Source organism: Podarcis vaucheri (genome assembly GCF_965113315.1).
Source record: "Podarcis vaucheri genome assembly, chromosome: 5".
In the NCBI taxonomy this organism is placed as follows: Eukaryota; Metazoa; Chordata; class Lepidosauria; order Squamata; family Lacertidae; genus Podarcis; species Podarcis vaucheri.
In genome coordinates this window covers 59,034,653-59,055,684 of record NC_138763.1, presented here as the reverse complement: position 1 = coordinate 59,055,684, position 21,032 = coordinate 59,034,653, and the positions used below count along the sequence as shown (strand labels likewise).

The 21,032-nt window shown below is 41.9% G+C and overlaps 1 protein-coding gene across 2 annotated transcripts in view; it reads left to right on the top strand.

Annotated features, from left to right (window-relative positions):
* Positions 1-21,032, top strand: part of ADAM12 (ADAM metallopeptidase domain 12) — a 189,079-nt gene that overhangs the window by 152,982 nt on the left and 15,065 nt on the right. For both annotated transcript variants that reach the window (XM_082222835.1, XM_082222836.1), the window contains 4 exons: positions 1,269-1,358; positions 1,958-2,153; positions 13,209-13,317; positions 13,420-13,618. In XM_082222835.1, coding sequence (XP_082078961.1) covers positions 1,269-1,358; positions 1,958-2,153; positions 13,209-13,317; positions 13,420-13,618 — 594 coding nt within the window. The remainder of the gene's footprint in view (positions 1-1,268; positions 1,359-1,957; positions 2,154-13,208; positions 13,318-13,419; positions 13,619-21,032) is intronic.

Sequence of the window (21,032 nt, the reverse complement as noted above, 5' to 3'; positions counted from 1 at the left end):
TCCTCTGCTCAGCTCAGTTAAGAGATTAGATCTCATTTAAGTACTGTGCCACTTCTGATCAGCACAAGATAAATTGGAGACAATTCAGAGGAGAATGGTAATGCTAATAAAGTTCTAGAAGAAAATCACAGAAATGCCTAGTTCTCACTGAGAAAGCTAGGTGTCAGGGGGAAATGTTCTAGTATTCTCCATGAAACCTAGTTTTCTGATTTTTTTTAATGTGGAAGAAAATTCAGCAGTTGTTCCCCTGCCTGCCACAGTCTAGACATATGCTTAGAACTAGGCCAAACAGAATCTGAATGTGGTGTATGTAGTTCAGAGAAAAGAAAAAGGGCAGAGAACAATTATGTGATGGTTGGTGAACACTGAACAAAGAAATGACGCATTAAAATTACACACCCTAGGTTAAACAGCAAGCGAGTCGTCCTAAACTTCTAAAAGCAGCGATAGGTGAGATTATGGGGCTAGAGAAAGGTGACAGAAACTTTGCCTCAGCTCCCACTTTTAGAGCCCCGTGTTGCCACTCATGGAAGCACATGTGGTTCCTGGCAGGCTTGAAAGCCATTAGGAATTGTGCTGAGGAAGTTGCCTTTGGTCCATCTCTAGGACAATATTGTCTACCCTGACTGGCTGACGGGCTTCCAGGGTTTCAGGCAGGAGTCTTTCCCAACCCTTCCTGAAGATGTTGAAAATTGAGCCTGGATTTTCTGCACAAGTTAAGGGTTGGACTGGATGATTCTGCAACTTTGTGCTTCCTTGTTTACAAGGATGTTTTACAATATTGAATGCTTTTCCAGAATGAGGAGACAGAATACAGTGGTATCCCTAGTTACGAACTTAATTTGTTCCGGTGGTCCGTTCTTAACCTGAAACTGTTCTTAACTAGAGGCGTGCTTTCACTAATGGGGCCTCTTGCTGCTGCTGCTGCTGCTGCGCCGCCGGCACACGATTTCTGTTCTCATCCTGGGGCAAAGTTCTCAGCTCAAGGTAACTCTTCCAGGTTAGTGGAGTTTGCAACCTGAAGCGTTTGTAACCTGAAGCATTTGTAATTCGAGAGACCACTGTACTATCTATATTTCAAAACATTTCAGGAGGTGGGAAAAGAAAGAATTGGAGTTGTATAGGTCCTTGGAATATAGTTCAGCGGACAAGCAGTGTGTTCTTTAGCCTAAATGCAGAGAATCGGGTGGTCATATGGATTCCAGTCAATCTCCATGTACATATTCCTGCCTATTGTAATTCTTAGGTTTTATTGGCTTCTTTTTTAGGAATGTACAAATGAATGCTGTAATGCTACTACTTGCACTTTAAAACCAGGAGCAGTATGTGCCCATGGACTTTGCTGTGAAGACTGCAAGGTGAATTTTCCTGCTTCCTAATTCATGTGGGGTGGGCAGGCCTCCATAAGAATCTTCATGCCGTATGAAACATGCATTGCTATGTGAGCTATTATGCATTGTCAGTGGAATATAATTGGTACTCAAGAGGTTCATTGGCCTATAGCTGTACCACTGAAAACGCATCCATTGCTTCTGCTTCTTTTTTTAAAAAAAATCAATGCAGCACTTCTTCCCCTAAAAGACAATGTCTGTATTTTTTTTATTTTATGCATAAATTGACAGTATTAAAAAGCAGCCTTAAAAGTTTATGTCCACTTAAATAATTCCACCACTGCAGAGTCAGCTGAAGTTTTAAGTTGTGTGCTTCTGTGTGTGCAGAGTGTCAGAGCCTTGTGCTTGCATTTTAGTAAGGAATGAAGGAGGCCCTTTAGAAGTGTGCTGTAAACCGCTGTGCAGTATATCAAAGAGATGCATATAAATGCTGTGGTGCCTTTATTCTGTGCTTAATGGCCACTTGGTGCAGAGTCTGGGAGGGGAAGCATTAGTCCATAGCATAAATTTCACTGTGCAGTAACTTTTATTGATTGGAATTACAGCCAAATATTTTCCTCCTGCAGCTGAAGCCAGCAGGGGTCTTATGCAGGCACTCCAGTAATTCCTGCGACCTTCCTGAATTCTGCACTGGAGGCAGCCCTCTCTGCCCAGCCAATGTTTACTTACATGACGGGCACCCCTGCTACAGGGTAGATGGGTATTGCTATAATGGCATGTGCCAGACACATGAGCAGCAATGCATCACACTCTGGGGACTAGGTGAGTTTGAATTCCTGTTCGCTGTTTCTTTCTCTAGGTATTTATCCACAGAAACAAATTGCTTGTGATATTTGGAGGAGGCAGAGACTTTGAAGCCACATGTGATTCTGGGTCTGTAAATTCTGCATTTCCCATCTTTTCTGCAGGATAGATGTTTCATGCCCAATCCCAGTAGATCAGGGTATGGGAAACCTCAGGACTGGGGGCTGAATGTAGCCTTCCAGGCCCCTCTGTCTTAGATTTTTCCCAAGGCCACACACCTCACCGGACCTGCTCCATGCCCTGCTTGAGTGCTTTATCCTTGTGGAAATTTCTCACTGAACTGTAATAATGCCCTTTGGTTGCCTGAATGAAGGATGGAAGTATCTGTGTAGCTTTGCATGGTTGGAATGTGATCTACTGTACAAAAGCAAGAGTCACATTTGTTTCTCCACACACTTCCGCCTTTGGCCATACCCACCAAGCCCATGTGGGCCCCAGAATGGTCCCCACAAGGGAATGAGGCTCTTGGGGTGAAAAGGTTTCCCAGCCTCTACAGTAGAGGATCATTTTCCCTCTTGCATCCTTACAGCTGAAGGTGAGCTGAAAGAATGGAGAGAAGATGCATGATATCTGTCTATTAACCTCTTCATATAATTGGGTGGTCTAATGGTTTGGAGAAACTAATCATTTCCCCAGTTCCTAACTAGCCTCCGGTTCTCCAAAGTATCAGTTGCACATCATTAGCACCAGTCCCACAAATTATTTTGGGATTGTGCTGCTGGAGAAATGCTGGGATTGTAGCCATACTCCCCAGGTTTGAATTCTACACGTGCTTAAATACAGCATTAGGTTTTATGGTCTTCTTCCAAAGGTATGATCATTAGCTTTCTTTGAAGCTATGTCTGCTGGGCACATTTGAATCCTTTTAGGCCCTGCCTCAGTTTACTTAACTGTAAAATGCAAATACTTGCCTACCTCTCAGAAGTAATTACTGTAATGTTTACTTTAGCACTTAGAGATTTCTGGGATGAAAGCCACTATGCAAGGGCATAGCATTAACTATGCAAACATAACTCATCGCTGTTGCCAGATTAAGAAAAAATTGTGCCACCGATTATATTTCCATCAGTAATGCAAATTAACTTGGACAGTCATCTGGTTTCAGCTGACATTGCATCATAGTCAAGGATGGAGGGGCATTGTATTCGAAAACTGTATATCCACTTACTCAATACTTAATTTGCTATTGAGATTTCTCCCTCTGCACCCTGTTCCTAACTTTTCATTCTTATTTATTTATTTATTTATTTTGCTTGTTTATTATGCATTTTAATTATGGATGTCTTACTGTTTCAATGAACTTGTTTTAGTTTGTATTTTAATTATGGGTGAGCTATATTTTTTATAATTTGGTTTTACTAGTTGTTTTGCAGTTGGCTTTTACATGTTTGTGAACCCCCTTGGTCCGTCTTCTCAAAATTAAAGGCGCCCTAAGAAATTCCTTTAGTATTTAGTTAGTTAGTTAGTTAGTTAGTTAGTTAGTTAGTTTAGTTAGTTAAAAGATTGTTAGGCTGCCATTCAGGAGGCACTGCCTTCCCATGGTGATTCGTTTAGTATGCTGTGTTACTTTCCCCCCACTTCTAATACTTGTGCCCGCTCCTAATATTTGAGTGCATGATACAGTTCCAACACCATCTTTGTAGCCCATGTTTGATTTCTTTTCAAAGGGAGTTCTTGGGGAGTGTAGCGCCATAATGTGTGCTTTAGACTACATATGAATAGATAATAATAACCCCTCATTTGAAAACACGATCTCATCATGTGTCTGATTAATTAAGGCAATTGATAAAAAGCACTTCTGGACACAGTTGCTACCTAGACGTCAAGTATCTTTTCACTGGGCCCAGCACAGAAGACCAAGAGTTTAGCCCCTTAGGCCAGAGGTTTTCAACCTTTTTGAGTCCATGGCTCCCTTGACCAATTACATTCTTTCTGTGACACCCCTATGGGGCTCAGGAGCCCAGTTATGTCACCCCTTGCCTGCAGAGTTGCCAGCCTCTCGCCCTTTTTTGAAACCCTCCCTTGGAAAGTGTTCCCTCAGCCTTTTCTCCCCCGTCCTTAGGAGTCCTCTGGGCAGCCACTGCTGCCGCCACTGGTCTCTGAGCTACTGCCCCAAAGAGAAGTGCCTCCTCACACTGCCCCACAGGGACCTGGAAAGAGGATGCCTCCAGCCTTAGTGGCCCAATAGAGATTGACCAAAGGTGAGGCCAGCACCTTACCTTGGGAGGCAGCAGTGGCAGCAGCGGGTGCTGCTGGGCCTGGATGACAGAAAGACTCCCCTTCAGCACTGGGCACTCAGCTCCCGGGCAGGCCTTGCACACAGCAAACAGAAGAAATGCCAGTGCAGAGCCTGCCTCCCTGCCCAGCCCCCCACTTGTCAGTTCACTGGCTGGGCTCCCTCACCCACTTGCTTGCTTACCCCAAGGCCACCTCAGCTCTTGGCAACCAACAACCCCTGGCACCATTCGCCTGCGGAGCTTGTAGCCAGGGCTGCTGCAACAGCAGCTGTGCAAGCCTTTGTGAGGCAGAGATGTGAGAGGGCATAAGGGGGGGGAAGGACAGAGGTTAGTGTTGCCCACGGCACCCCTGACCATCATTCATGGCACCTCAGGGTGCCTCGGCACACTGGTTGAAAACCACTGTCTTACGCCACAGTGTCATTGTGAATTGACTTAGATACCAGAAAATTGCAGTCTTAGTTAACCACCCAAGATTTTGAAGGTACATGACCCTGACCCCTCCACACCAAAGTACAAGCAGGAGCAAAAAGTGGATTACAAAGGTTAGACCAGGGGTCAGCAAACTTTTTCAGCAGGGGGCCAGTCCACTGTCCCTCAGACCTTGTGGGGGGACGACTATTTTTTTTTTTTAAAAAATGAACGAATTCCTATGCCCCACAAATAACCCAGAGATGCATATTAAATAAAAGCACATATTCTACTCATGTGAAAACATGCTGATTCCTGGACTGCCTGTGGGCCAGATTTAGAAGGTGATTGGGCTGGATCCAGCCCCCGGGCCTTAGTTTGCCTACCCATGGGTTAGACCATCAAGGTCTCCCAGGGGAAAAAATGCTACAAAAATATGTATCCCAACAAGACAACATATAGGGCAGGGAATACTGATCTACCTGTTATGAAGAATTGAGTATTACTGAAATGTTGTTTAGAAAACTTGTCTTCAAGATAAGGCTATGTTCTGTGTTAAACAGGAGAATTCGGTCCTGTTTAAATATTGCAGTATGTGCCTTTTAATTAAAAATGAAACTTTTAAATACTTCATTTTTGTAAAGTCACATTGCTAAAGATGTCACCCTATTGATAGTGATATGATTGAAAGTTATGTAGAGAGTAATGCATTTGGATATTATCTGCAGCTTTTATTGGCATTTCAGGAGGCACTTAGATATGCAAATAAATCTTTTGGCAGAGAAAAGTTATTGATTTTCTGAGAGAAAGGAAACATTAACCTTTAAGAAACAGGGACTTTCTAGGCTGCCAAACAATTTCACCTTTATTTGAAGTGCTTTGTGTGTGAATGGGTGTGCACATACTTTAAAAAGAGAGTATCAGTTGTGATTACGAAGAAATGCCAGTGATAGTCACATTGATATAAATGATAGTGTTAATAGATAATGGATGTTTCAAGAGGGTGATGCTTAGGAAGTCTTCTTTGGCCCTGTGGAACTTCCAACATGGGGCAGCTTTCCACACGGTCATTGTTCTTCTGCAGGTTCTGCCTGAAAAAGCAGGAAATGTACATAAGAGCAGTAGGTTATTGGCATCCTTCCCAATCACTTTCTGTTTCCGAACAAACAATTAAAAATAAATACTTCAATCAAATTGATTTCATTCTGCTGTTTTCTCTCCCCCCCCCCACTGCCCCCATTTGCATTAGTTTAATTCTTAGTAGGCAAACAGTTAGGAGAGCTTACTAAAGGGTCATTCTACTTTCCCTCTCCCTCAGTTCAGTTGTCAGGCTGTAAATTTCATCCAGTTCTGCAGAAGATTAAAAAAAAAACAGAGACTTTCCTTTTTAGGGGGGGGGGAGAAAGATTTCCTTCATGAAGACCCCTGGATGAGTTTGCCTATAATTTTGCAGGGTTAATCCTCTCTGGAAGGGCTTCTTTGTAAATTTCATCTACTTCAGCCATCCTAGAGGCTACTAAGCTAATGCTTTAGATCATAGAAGCAAATGAGGCCGTGTGAGAACTGTCTTTTTCTTCTGTAACTAAACAAATTTGTACTTCTGGAGCAGAGGGGACATATCCAAGTTGGTGCCATCTCCAGTATGTTTTTAACCTGGCATGATTTGAAACAGGTGATTTAATTCTTGTAGAGAGGAAAAAGCAAAAGCTTTAGGCTAGAAAGGTTGACAGGACCTTAATTACTAGGGCGCCAAACTCTGATTGTCAATAGCAAAGTAAGATAAACTCTGCTCACCCAGCCCAACGAGTTTAATATCGACTGCAAATCTTTCACAAATCATTTTGTCTTTGCCTCTTCAAGTAACAAAATAAAGAGAGACAAGGCTTTCTACTTCAGTTTATCTCCTGGAATTATGATAAATGGGTTCCCTCAAGAAACACAACATCATGGTTTGCTTCCTTAAGTGCCTTTAGAAGCTTTTGCTGTTTGTTTTTCTTTTAACTCCCCTAGTTCTATCTGTTCTCTTTACTCTTACATGCCTATAACAATAACAACAACATTAGCACATGATTATAAAAGTCTAATCAGAGGGGCTGCAGCAAAACTGGAAATAGACTATTGTTTTTCAACAATAACAATAACAATAATTTATTATTTGTACTCTGCCCATCTGACTGGGTTGCCCCAGCCCCTTTGAGCAGCTTCCAACAGAATATAACAGAACACAGAGAATCATCCTACATTAAAAACTTCCCAATACAGGTGTTTACAATTCAGATGTTTTAATACAATTCAGATGTTTTAATAGCTTTTTCCAGTCGTTATCACCAAGCCAGTAAAGGGTTTCTCTATGTGCATGTGAGGTTCCTGTCAAAAGGGTGGTTGCAGGCCCCAAAAACCTACCTTCCATCCTGCTAACACGCACGCCACTTTTAGACTGCAAATTCAAAAGGATCGGGATGGCTATACCAAAAAGGGATAGTTTTTTGACATCATAGTCATTTAAACGGGAACAAGTTTATAAAGTGCCCAGGGAGAGCGGGGCAGGAGAACTGCATAGCTTTGCACAGTTTCTGCCGTGCACATCAATAGACTTGTTGGCTCTTGGTTAGCATATTTTGAATGGAATGAAAAAGAGGTCCTTTCACAGCCTTGGTAAAAGTTATCAAGAAAGCAGGACAGTACTATGCAGACAGTTGATTTACATCTGCATTCCTCCACCCAGGGACAGTTTTAATACAGTTATTGAATATGTTGATAAAAGCAATTCGCTGAAAACAAAGATCTTTCGGCATTTTTAAGACAAGTCCTGGAACCGTGCACCTTAGAATTTGTGTTCTGTCCTATTTGCTTACTACTTCTAGATGCCATAACAGCTACAAGCGTAATGAATGGCACTGAAAAAGGATTATGCATTCATGCAGGACAGGTCTACAGACAGGCCTTAGCTGCGGCAGTGGTGAGCAAATGCTCAATGAGTTACAATCGCTTGGCAAAGGTTTCTGACTCTCGGTTGTTTAATAATAGCAACTACAAAATTATTCTTTTTTTAAAAAAAGATGACTCCCTGATCTGTGTAACAGAAGTAGATTCTGGGCATCCTAGCATATGGTTCATGGGGGCGAAGTAGATAATAGACCATCAGCATCATTCTCCCCCCCCCATCTACAGTAGCTCAGGTGGGTGGGCTTTAGGGTTCTAGTAAAAGGCCACCCAGTCTAACCACTGAGGCACAGCACTCCACCACACGAGTTCCCCCAGGGTGTTCTCTCCAAATACCCAAAAGTCATTCTAGAGTGATCTGTGCACTCATTTGAAGCAACAAATCGGGGTGGTACCTGTGCTTTATAGGGGGTGTACCTAGAGGTGACTGCAAATGTACCTCAAATGTTGGTTTTTGTCGCTGCTTTTTATTGTATATCCTGTATACGTGAAGGAGCGTCTCCACCCCATCGTTCTGCCTGGACACTGAGATCCAGCGCTGAGGGCCTTCTGGCGGCTCCCTCATTGCGAGAAGCGAGGTTACAGGGAACCAGACAGAGGGCCTTCTTGGTAGTGGCGCCTGCCCTGTGGAACACCCTCCCTTCAGATGTGAAGGAAATAAGCAGCTATCCTATCTTTAAAAGACATCTGAAGGCAGCCCTGTTTAGGGAAGTCTTTCATATTTAATGCTGTATTGTTTTTAACACTTGATTGGGAGCCGCCCAGAGTGGCTGGGGAAACTCAGCCACATGGGCAGGGTATAAATAAATTATTATTATTATTAGTAGTAGTAGTAGTAGTAGTAGTAGTAGTAGTAGTATTACAATCTCAAAATTTCAATAAATAGGTCCATTTTTTTAATGCCATGTGCTAGCGGTAAACAATAAGGAAGACTTTGTGCGCTGTGACATCTGGAGACATCTGTGTGCCCTGTTGGAAACAGAATACTGGACTAAGTGGACCTTTTGGCCTGATGCAGAAGGGCAGCTCTCATGTTAGCCACTGCATGAATGTATTCAGTGAGAGAGAGAGAGAGAGAGCACCATTTGTAAAATTTCTCCATTCACTGTTAAATTCCTTTATGTCATGGAGGTGAGAGAATGCTCCGGTTAAAGTGTGATTTTTAAGCCCGAAAGTGAAAAATCAGTCGGAAATATACTCACAGCCTTTCAGTTTAATTTTTCTCCTCGGCCTAGCTCATCAGAAGAATTCTACATGTGCACATTCTACTCCAATGCATTTGCCTTTCATTGAGCAATCAGGAAAGGCACTTCAAGCATTCCAAAAATATTAAAATTCACTTTATACCCTTTCCTGCACATTTTATTCAGCATATCAATAAAGTTAAAATTATTGCTTGTGATTTAGGAACAAGAAAGACAGACACAGTGGGGTTGTTGTTGTTGGCCCTTCTTTAATTGATCCAGATGCAAGAAACTTTCTGATCTTTAAGGACAGCCAGTCTCAGAGAGAGATTTAGTGATATTCACAGCCTTTTGATATCTTAGAGATTTCAAGCTTTAGTGTGACCCCTTAAATCTGCTCTGGGAGTTTCCCTAACTCTCTAGAGCAAATTTACGGAAGGTGCACAGGGAAATGAGGGGGGGATAAGTTCCATTGCAGAGTTAAAACGTATTGCACTAGTGGAACTTTGTGCTTGGATACCGCCACCCATTGTGTCTTTCCAGACCATCAGTTTATAGCTCAACAAATACGTAGTTGTTCCTAATCTGATACATGGAAGCCAACTATTTTTCAATGGCTTTCTTCCAGTTCATTGATATCATATTCAGCCAGCACTCAGACAGAACGTAATCTGCAGTTGCGCCTTTTGGTTTCAACCACGGCAGTGCCTTGAAAGCTGCACCAAAACTTTTAATGTGTAGCTTCCTCAGGTTACATATTGAGAAAAAGCATTTTCAGCTCCCTTGCATGTCCCATCTTTTCAGACTGAGCACTGCTTATATTCTGTGCTGGAATACACAGTGTGCAGTCTTTTTTGTAAAGAAAGGGTAACGAGGTACACTTTGCTATAAAAGTGCAAAAAGCTAAGGCTGCAGCAAAGCTACCCCTATTGGACTTGTAGGACTAGCTTGTAAAAGCTAAAAAGCACTCTTCAAATTGATCTCGATAAGAAATATCCATTTATATGTCATTTATTCTTGACTATGCCATATATCCTGGTTTGCAATGAGAAGGTTATAGCCAGAGATGTAGCTCTCCACCAGCTGCCTGTGCTAAAAGTCCAGGCAAACATATGGAGTGAGTGGTCCAAGAGTAAGAATGCTAGACTCCAAACAAGGGGCCCAGGTCTTTAAGGTATTCCACTCCTCAAGGTAGGGGCAGAGCCTAGGAAGAATGATCAAGCCTGGTTCCATAAAAGGTTTCAGTTCTGGCTTATACTTTATTGGAACATTTGTCATATAGAGCTTTCCATGGTGCTGCAACTACTACCTCACTTTGTGCTGCTCTTGTCAAGGACAGACTTTCCATAGCTTTCATATGCATAGCTTGTATTCAACATAGCACGAAGACTAAGGTTCTGTCAGTGCAAATATAGTCTTTGTGCAATGGAACTTTTTCCCACTCTGCGGATGGAGTGGGGGGCACATAGGGGAGGGAGAGGAAGAATTCCCATGGCATGAGCAGGAATCCTTGCAATAGCTTCTGCTAGTGCAACAGCTTAGCTAAATATGGCCCTGTTGAGTCCCAATTCACAGCAAAACGGTAAAGAGCAAGAGTGTATGTTTGCTTCCTCACTTTTCAGTAATGCATGAAATGGCATTTGAGTTATGAGCTTGAGAGATCAGTAGACCATTTAAATCTAGGTGGAATGCACTTTAACTTTTTTAAATATAACATTAAGCTAATCTTCAGTTGAAGATAGTCTATTAGTCAGGCTACTGACTATGAAATGAAGGTAGCTAATTGCAATTTTAATACTAGGTTCTATAATTATTTTAAATCACATTTGGTTTCTCCACCCATTCCAGGTATAATACATAATTTAAATGTACTCTTTTAGGACTAACCCACCTACAGAATTTATTTATTACATTTATTTCCTGCCTTCCCCCCCCCCCAAGGAAGTCAGTGCATTATACGTGATTCTCTCATCTGCACATTTGATCCTTGCAGGATAGGTTAGGCTGGGAGATAGACTGTGGCCCAAGTTCACCTAGTGAATTTCCTGACCAAGAGGGGAATTTGAACCTGGGCATCCCCAGCCCTGTCTAATGTCACTCTATTGATTATGGTTATGGGAGCCCAGTCTTAATAACTTCCCAAGCAATTACATGCTTTATTACAACTTAAACACTGAGTGTTTCTTTGTGTGTGTTTTGTTTGAGAGGTGGCTTATTTTGAGGCTATCATAATATACATGGAATCCAACCGGTCCTAAACATGGTCACTCAAAAATCTCATTGAGCTCAATGCTGCTTACTCAATAGATTGCACAATTAAGACTGCAGCCTAAATGCCACCCTATACCTATTTAGTCAGAAGAAAGCCCCATTGTGTTCAGTAGATTTATTTCTGAGGATATGTCGTAGGACTGCAGCCTCAGCTATTTAAAATGTTATTCAAGGATATAGGATTGCCTCCCTAATGAAGTTAAATTTTCAAGTCGTCATGTTCTGGAACACAGAACCCTAGTTGGAAATGGGAGCAGTCTCCAACAAGAGAATGGATTGAAAGATTATTGCATTCCATGCTGATGACCACCTTAAGCTGCTTCAAATTAGTATCCATAGAATATATTGGGCCTTTCTGAAGTGTATTATGCCACATTATATGCTACTGTCATCCTGTCCCCAGTGGTCCATACGGTATTTAAAATTATAATAGCACTCCTCTGAGAAGGCTGGACTTTCTTTAAACTGTTGAGTTTGTTTTCTAGAAAAGATGTGTCCTTTCACATTGTAATGGAATAGAGTTGGGACCAGAAGGAAATGTCAGACAGTAAATACTGATTAGCTTTAATATACTTAGGCAACTAAGAGCCGTTTGTATTTTATTTTTGTCTGTATGACTTTATCATGAAGAAAATAGCTGTGTTTTCCTTCTTTCTCTTTGCCCTGCTCCCAATTTGTGTGGACAGACACTTCCCAATATTTTCTGCATCAGGGCTGCGGAATGGGTTGTGGGCCCTCGTGGGCCTCTTCTGAGGGGCCCAGGTTAATGTTGGGGGGTGGGGGTGGGGAAAGGGATAGGTGAAAATGGCTTACCAGGTTAAAACTGGGCGTGGACAGAGGCAAAGAAAGTGCAACAGCCAATGTGACTCTTACCTTTTTTTACATTACAGTTAAGCAAAAATCAGGTCTCTATATGCACATGCACGCACACACACAGGCAAGAAGCTTTATTACAATTCAAGGACAAAGTCCAGCAAGACAAAAACAGCCTGAGGAAGGCTCAGATTGGGGCTGCTAAGTGGGTGTGGCTTGGGGAGAGTCCTGAGGGACTAAGAGGGAGGGATGAAATGCTGCATTCCACTCTCAAGCCTGAGGCTCCCCGTTTGTGTACTAGGTATTTATTTGTTACAACGTGATTTTGGCGAGTCTGTTATATTAAGAATAATTAATATGTAAAACATACATAGGACAGTTTTGAGGATTTTTGTTGGCTTTAGGCTGCAGTCCCAAGTGTACTTATTAGAAAGTTATTCCTATTGAACACCGTGGGGTTTATTTCCAAATAAGCATAAACAGGAGCCATCACTAGGTGGTGTGTGCGATGAGACAAAATGACCAAGAAAGGGTCATGAGCTTGAAAAGGACCATCCTGCCATTGTGGGGGAGGGGCATACCTTTCCCCCCAGATAATCCAATAGGCACCCAGCCACCTGAAACCTACAAGCTATCAGATTCAGGCCCTGAAAGGCATCAGTCCCTTTAAATGGTGCACAGAAGGGGCAGGGTTGTGACGTGTGTCTTTTCCACCTCACAAGATTCCTTCTTAGCATCTCTTTAGAAGAGCTGCCACAAGCTCTGAGGTTCGTAAATCTTGGGCGATGTATCTGTCATTGGTTCCTTTCAGCTGTGAGGTCTGGAAGGAGCTAGCAGCAGTTGAAGCATCCAGAAACATTTAAGCTAATGAAACTGTGTCATGAATCTCTGCATTCAGGGCCAGCTGGGTGAGCCTTAAGCATTAGGCTTCCCAATGGAGCAAGACAACTATTTGAAGGAAGTTGTAGTCCACAGTGAAACCTGTGAATGCCTCCCGCATGCCTCCCGAACCCCCAATCAATCTGGAGTCCAGTGCAGCTTCAACAAAACCCATCTCCTTTGTTTCCTCGTCCACTCCCTTCTTCTGCTGTCCCCTACCAAGATCAGGTTATTGCATACTTTATAAGATTAAAATGGCTTTGCTTCTTTTGTAGGTGCTAAACCTGCCCCTGGGATATGCTTTGAGAGAGTCAATTCTGCAGGTGATCCTTATGGAAACTGTGGGAAGGATTCCAAAAGTTCTTTTGCCAAGTGTGAACCCAGGTATATGCTCTTGTCATGCCTAATTGGAAAAGAGGTTGGAACTGTGCCAATGGTAGATGCTAACATTTTTTAAATGATTAACATTATTTTTTTTCCCTTTAGAGATGCTAAGTGTGGAAAAATTCAGTGTCAAGGGGGAGCAAATCGGCCTGTAATTGGTACCAATGCTGTCTCCATAGAAACAAACATCCCATTACAAGGAGGAGGCAAAATTCTATGCCGTGGAACCCACGTATACCTGGGTGATGACATGCCTGACCCTGGTCTTGTCCTTGCTGGAACCAAATGTGAAGATGGAAAAGTAAGGTTGAAAAAATCTTATTCCCAATAATCCAGTCTGTGTGTCTAAAGGAAAACTCAGTCTTGGTCTTTACAAATGAAAGTCACACTTTCTGCATTTTGTAGTAAAGGTTTGGCAGGCCAAATGAAGATGCTTATGCAAACAATTATGCTGTTTAAGTATACTCAAGAGTTTTTTTGAGAATGAATGGAATCAGTTTGTTGTTTAGCTAGAAGGCATGACTATCAATTTTTACATAAAAGTGCTGAAAAGGGAATTTATTGTGCCAGTGAAAGTCATTCTGTCTGTATTTTAACATGCTACAGCCAACTATTGACAAATTATTTCTGAATAGAATTGAATGAAGAAAGAGTGAGTGATGGTGGCTAAATGTAGAGCTGCATATCAGCTTGATTATCAGTTCATCACTGAATGTGATTTACAGAATTTCCTGTATCCAGAAGAATCAGCTGTGCTGATGAGAGAGTTCAAGTTATTCACTTATAATATTTACATACAATTTAATATGGAAAATCTCTGACCAGTTTAATTTTCATTAAGGTCCATTTAAAATATCAGTATCACAGCATTATAACCAAAAGAACAAAGAAATATAAATTAGAAACAGTGCATCCATCAATAAAACATTCAGTGAAACATTAATAAAACAATAAAAAGATCCGTGTGGTGGATCTTATGAGCCGAGAAAAGCCTGCATAAATGAATGGATCTACAGGAGGCATTTGTAACTTGCCACTATAACCTACTGAACAAAGATAAAATTCACAATAACTGCTTCATCTACTTTATGGTGGTGCCACCATAAAGCAGTACCCCTAACTTATGCATGCAGTTTAAGAGGATACGATTGTCAGTGGTATTAAAGGCTGCTGTGAGATCAAGCAGAGGCAACAGGGTTGCACTCCCCCAACCCTCTCCTGTAAAAAAGTTATCGATCAGAGCGACCAAGCTAAGTATTGCGCTATACAACCATTTCTCCCAGAGTTTAATTGTGGACTGTTGAATTTATTTAAGAAAGGGGGGGAGGGGCTATGAAAAGTGCCAACGACTGCTGGACAGATCACCAATTAATACGTTCCACAATGGCTATCAAGATTATACTTCAACATAGGCTTCAAGGAAGGAAACCAAGGCACAAAATGAACACTCAAGCCCTTCAAAATCCTATTAAGCGGGATTGTTTCCAAACACCTCTTAAGGACCACTTGCTCTCGGAGTTCCCTGATAACATCGAGGAAAGCTGGACCCAAGCTAAAGACAAACTGTGAACAAACTATTGGATACCAAACCAAGAAACAGCAGGACTGGTTTAATGAGAATGATAGTGAGATTGAACGCATTATTAAAAAGGAAGATCTTTCAGATCTGGTAGAGAGATAGAAACTGTGCCACCAAGAAAAAACCTATGCCAACACTAAGGTTCAAAGAAGAACTAGAGAACTAAAGAACACCTGGTGGATAAAAGAAGCTCAAGAGATCCAGCACTTAGATAACACTCATGATGCACAGTGTTTCTTTAAAGCCACAAAGACCATCTATGTGCCAATAAATCATGGCATATGCCCCCTATGCTCAGCAAGACGGTACCACACTTCTAAAAGATAAAGAACAGATATATCGAACAGATGGAATGCTCTTTAATCTGAATAGGCTGAAAGCAAAAAGTAAGGTTACCATAACTTCTGTCATAGAGCTTCAGTATGCTGATGACAACGTAGTGTGTCCATGCTCAGAGGATGACCTCCAAACCATCTTAAATATCTTCGCAGAAGCTTATGAAAACATCCAAAAAAACAAAGTGCTGCACCAACAAGCACAAAATAACCCCTCTGCAGTGCCACAAATCCAACTCAATGGTGTAACGGAGAGTGTCGATCACTTCTCCTACCTGGACAGTTATCTTTCCACAAGTGCCAACATTGATGCTGAAATACAGCATTGCCTGAGCTCTGTGAGTGCAGCTTTCTCCCGACTGAAGTCCAGAGTGTTTGAGGACCAGGGCATTCACAGGAAAACCAAAATGCTTGTTTACAAAGCTACCAACCTTGGACTACCAACCTTTATAAGTGGGCTACTTATAAACACCACCTCCAACTCCTTGAAATATTCCATCAATGCTGTCTCTGAAAAATGTTACATATCACTTGGGAAGACAGGCGAACTAATGCCAGTGTACTGGAAGAAGCAAAGATCACCAGTGTCGAAGCAATGATTCATCAACATCAATTTCGTTGGACTGGTCATGTTGTTCAGATGCCTGATTATCGTCTTCTAAAGCAACTACTCTATTCTGAACTTACAAATGGAAAGCATAATGCTGACGGTCAACAAAAGAGGTTTAAAGATTCTCTCAAGGCAAATCTTTAAAAAGTAGTATAAACACTGACAACTGGGAAACACTGGCCTATGAGTGCTCCAATTGGAGAACAGCCTTTACCAAAGGTGTTGTGGATGTTGAAGACACTCAAACTCAGGACAAAAGGGAGAAGCATACTAAGAGGAAGGCACATCTGGCAAACCCTCACCTTGATCAACTTCCGCCCAGAAACCTATGTCCCCACTGTGGAAAGATGTGTGGATCCAGAATTGGCCTCCACAGTCACTTACGGACTCACTGTTAAGACCGTGTTCATGGAAGACAATCTTACTTGGCTACAAGTGATCGCCACAGAAGAAGCTTTTTTGCAAAAATTAATTCACATGCTGCTGTATTTCCTGGAGCTCATGGTGTTTCCTATTGGCTTATAGAAAATACCTTGGCCTGACAAATAATAACCATTATACGTAGTGGCTTTTGACTGATACTTCCGTCTGCTTGTTCATTAGCTATTTGTTTTGGCGTACTTCAAATCTGGGGACGTTGCCAAGATGAACAGCAGCTTCTGCAAGACAAAGGCAAAGCCTTTCAGTTCTAAGGGAATAAGAAGCATATTGCTTAATGTATCTGTGCACAGATTTTGCCAGGATTTCTATGTACAGTGGTAATCCAAGAAAATAAAACTATGAAAAGACATGGGAAACTACAGCTAAGAATTTGAAACAAGCAGTGTTAAAGGGGACTTCTGTGTTATTGGCAGATTGCATTTCAAGAGAAGACATTTGGGTATATTTTGTCAAAGCCTCAAAACGTCTTATTGCTTTTGAGGTTTCAGTAGTTCCCACTGTAGTTAGTTCCCACTGACAGCAAACTTTAAACATAATGTGATTATGAGTTGAGTTTTATGTTCCAGGTTGCTCCAATGCAATGAGAATTGTACAGGAGCACAACTCTACTCCTTTTGACAAAAACAAACGAAGTGCAGCAAAGCGTTATAAGGAAGATTTATGGTTATAAAACTATATTTAAAACATTTGTTCAAAGACACTGCTAGAAGGGAGTTCTGTGGTAGGAAATCAGTATTTGTGGAGACTGTCATAAGCTAGAAAGACCAATGAATTGACTGAATACAAGGCAGAGCCTTATATATACTAAAATATTACCGATTTTGTATTTGAATGGCTGATGTGTAAAACTGAAACATATTAGATCTATAAGCATAAACTGAATTAGTTCTGTCAAAATGTAACCAACCCCACTTTACTTACAAGCTTTTAGTAGGCTGCAGATAGGATGGCTATGTGTCCTATTTTACAAAGTTACTCCTCTTATTTAGAGATTTGTCAGAGGACAGTCATCCTCTGTTTGAAGGAGTCCTCTATTTGCAGGGCTCTTCAGTCCAAGTCCAGGGAGCACAAGTTGTCCATCATCAGTCAGAATCTGGACAGAAGACTATTCATGAGATGTATTTCTGTTTAAGTAATATTTATTCCTAAATTTGCAAGTATACATAGAAATTAGCAGCAACAAATTTTATGCAAATCTATGTACTTTTTGGTGATGTCTTCATACTCTTTAGTGATATGTGAATGGCTATCCTAGTTACCGTACCACTTTCAGCTCTTAAGTATGCATGATTTTAACTTCTGCCCTTTTAATGTGAACAGAATTCTTTGTACCATTGAATTCTAGATTATTTGTTTGTGAACCATGCTGTAATTATACCATGCTCCTTATACCATGTTCCTTCCTTATGTGTTTTGAGGCTGCTTCACTTCCTTCCCATTTTTCCTCTTTCCCCTAGGGAATATTTGCCTTGCTTAAGCAGCCTTGTTGTCTTCTGCTTCACTCCCCCCACCCCCGCTTCTTATATGATTGTGATTGACTTTTATTCCTGCTGAAATAAGCCCCAAATTTAGAGGTGTGCAGGTGCTATATGTCATATATCTGACTGTTGACCTGGCATCTAATACTCATTCCAGCAGCATATAGTCTTTTCTCAACTTGGATGATTTATCAGACAACCTGTAAATGGGTCGTTTTAGTTTGCATTGTGCTCTGCTTTTATTGCAGTGTCAATCTTGCTTTGTCCCGGCCTTTCAGCTACAGTGGAATAGTGAAGTTAACTCTCTGTAACAATTGCATAAAGTCTCAAATGAATGCTTTTGATTACATGCCACTCCCTGTTTGTTCATTTCTCCAGCGATAAAATGCAAATGCATCTTTTTTAGAAAAGTGTGAACATAATGGCTATATCTAAAGTGCAACTCTGCATGCATGTGATTCCAAAAGAAAATTAGTTTGTGAATGGGTGAAGGGATACTGCCATAACTTTCTTAATGTAGTATAGGAGTAGCCAACATGAGGCCCACCAGATGCTATTAGATGACAAATCATTGTGCCTGGCCATAGGCCAGGAAGCTGATGGGAGGGCATGACATTGGCTAATCCTGAGTAAATGAGCTCCAATTCTGGCCCATCTTGGGACTCTGCCTGGCCTTATCCTTCACCAGCCCTGCTCCATGCGCTCCCTGACTTTGCCTGGCTGGACCATGTCTTTGAACTGTTACAAGATTGCTTGCCCAGATAGAGGCTGGAGAAATGTGTGAGGGAAAGTGTAGAAACACCTGGTTTTTGTGTGCCTTGAATTTAGCCTGCTGTACAAAGGTAAGAGTTGCATCCATTGCCCCCACCCACTTCTGCCTCTGGTCTGTGCACTATTGGCATGGAAAGCTGACCCTGGGGTTTGGGGAGTGGTGGGCAGATATTGCACCTGCTTTCAACAATGCAAATGATTTAACATATGAGGTGAACACTTTCACCGTATCTCTTCCCCCCTGTATTGCTTTGTTTTTGCTTCAAGCGAGAAATTGCATAAGTAGGGATTGGACATTGCCACAGAGCTTTGAGCTCATGGATTATGTTGCCTCTGTGTTGGAGGACAGGGATATCATGTGAAGAGGAGCGCCACCCCAAGTTTCATGCTGATACATGCTTCCCTCTTCTTTATCAAGTGAGAAGTTCCAGGGGCAGTGCCATTGGTTTAATTTCCTTTGGATGAAATAGCAATGGGGTAAAACTTTCAGACCCTTCATGGATCACTTCCTTGCCATGGCGAAGGGGCTTGAATAACTCAGAGAAGCTATGAACTATGCCGAGCAGGGCACCCAAGATGGACAGGTCATAGTGGAGAGTTTTGACCAAACGTGAGAATTGATGCTTTTGAATTCTGGTGCTGGAGGAGACTCTTGAGAGTCCCATGGACTGCAAGAAGATCAAACCTCTCCATTCTTAAGGAAATCAGCCCTGAGTGCTCACTGGAAGGACAGATCCTGAAGCTGATGCTCCAATACTTTGGCCACCTCATGAGAAGAGAAGACTCCCTAGAAAAGACCCTGATGTTGGGAAAGATGGAGGGCACAAGGAGAAGGGGACAAAAGAGGACGAGTTGGTTGGATAGTGTTCTCGAAGCTACCAGCATGAGTTTGACTAAACTGTGGGAGGCAGTGGAAGACAGAAGTGCCTGGCGTGCTCTGGTTCATGGGGTCACGAAGAGTTGGAAACGACTAAACAACAACAAAAAACTTTCAGATATTTGGTTTATTAACAAATCTGCAGGCAGCACGTAGGTGAAGATGTAAGCAAGCTCTCCTATAGCAGGCGGCAGATTCACAGGAAGTAACTTGTGCAGTCTTTGCAATGCTGTGCTCTAGTTTCGAACTAACTCTGCTAAGGATTCTCAGCTCTCTATCTCTGTCAGTTCACAAACTGCAAACTGCCCTCTCACACACAGATGTTCAGACACACATGCACACACACTGCAGAGAATCAGTGTGAGACGCTGCATCTGCAGGTGAATTTCTTATTCATAGAAAATCCCAAAACCGTTAAAGAAACATTAAGGTTCTTTTGTCAAATCCATGATTTCAATCAAGTAATGCTTTAAGCAAAACTGTAGTGATAGATCCATTTGCTGTGATCAGGCAGCTCAAAATGAACCAGAGTGAAAATCTCATTTTTTTAAAAAAAAAAGCTAAAAAAAATTTTTTTTGCCAGCTACCTGGTTGTTCACCTGAAGCTGTAACAGGGAAGACCAAATATACAATCCTGCAGGTTTGCAGCAGGTGAATGCTGGTGCCCAGCAGTTTGGCAACTTTCTTAAAGTGTTTCCTTTTTTTAAAAAAATGGGCAAAAGATTAATATATAAATTAATATAGCACTTAAAGCAAGGGAAACAGCCCTCCTAACACCAAGGTGAGATGAAATATCTGTCATGCAATTTACAAAGCTGAATTGACAATGAACACCCTGTGATTTATTTTTAAGTATTATGGTCTACCTTCATTCTTAGTGAACCCCAGCAACCAAATGCAAGGGTACTGACACACCCATTTTTGCAATTTAAAATATCTGGCACATATTCTGTTGAATGCTTTGGGACAACCGCAGAGGAAATAGTCTGAGAGCAGCCATCTTGTGATATCTAGAGAGATTTGACCCTTTAATTGTAGCTTGGAGAAAAAATTCTAATATCAAATTATTTGGCGCTTACTGTGTTATTCTAGAACAACATTGTTGGTGTAGTGTAATTGTTAAATGAAAGTTGTACCAGTTATTCTTTATAGCTGTCTTAAATAATTCTAAACTTGAAATCAGAGTAGATAGATAATTTTATGATGGGTATTAGTAAGAGGATAGATTACCATATTTCACTGCATACCGGTCGCCACCGTGTAATAGACACACACCCTTTCCGGACCCCAAAATTTGTCCCAGAGCATTCCCCGCATAATAGTCACTGGGGTAATTCTGAGGCAAGCTGCGGGTCCACATTCCTGGTGACTCCTGAGGCAGCGAGGGCTGGAGTTTGGGCCCCCATTGGCTTGTCCCCGAGCGGAGGTAGCTGGAGAGGTCAGGCAAAGGCAGGCCAGGGTCTCTGGGTCTCTGCCACCACCTTGGGTCTCTGGAGTCAAGAGGCAAGGAGGCAGCTTGGTCATGGCGCTATGGGCTCTTGCTGCATGCTCTGGCCTTGAGGCGAGGCAAATCCAGAACTAAGTTGCTGCTACTGCTGCTGCCGCCGCTGCCACTCACCTTTGG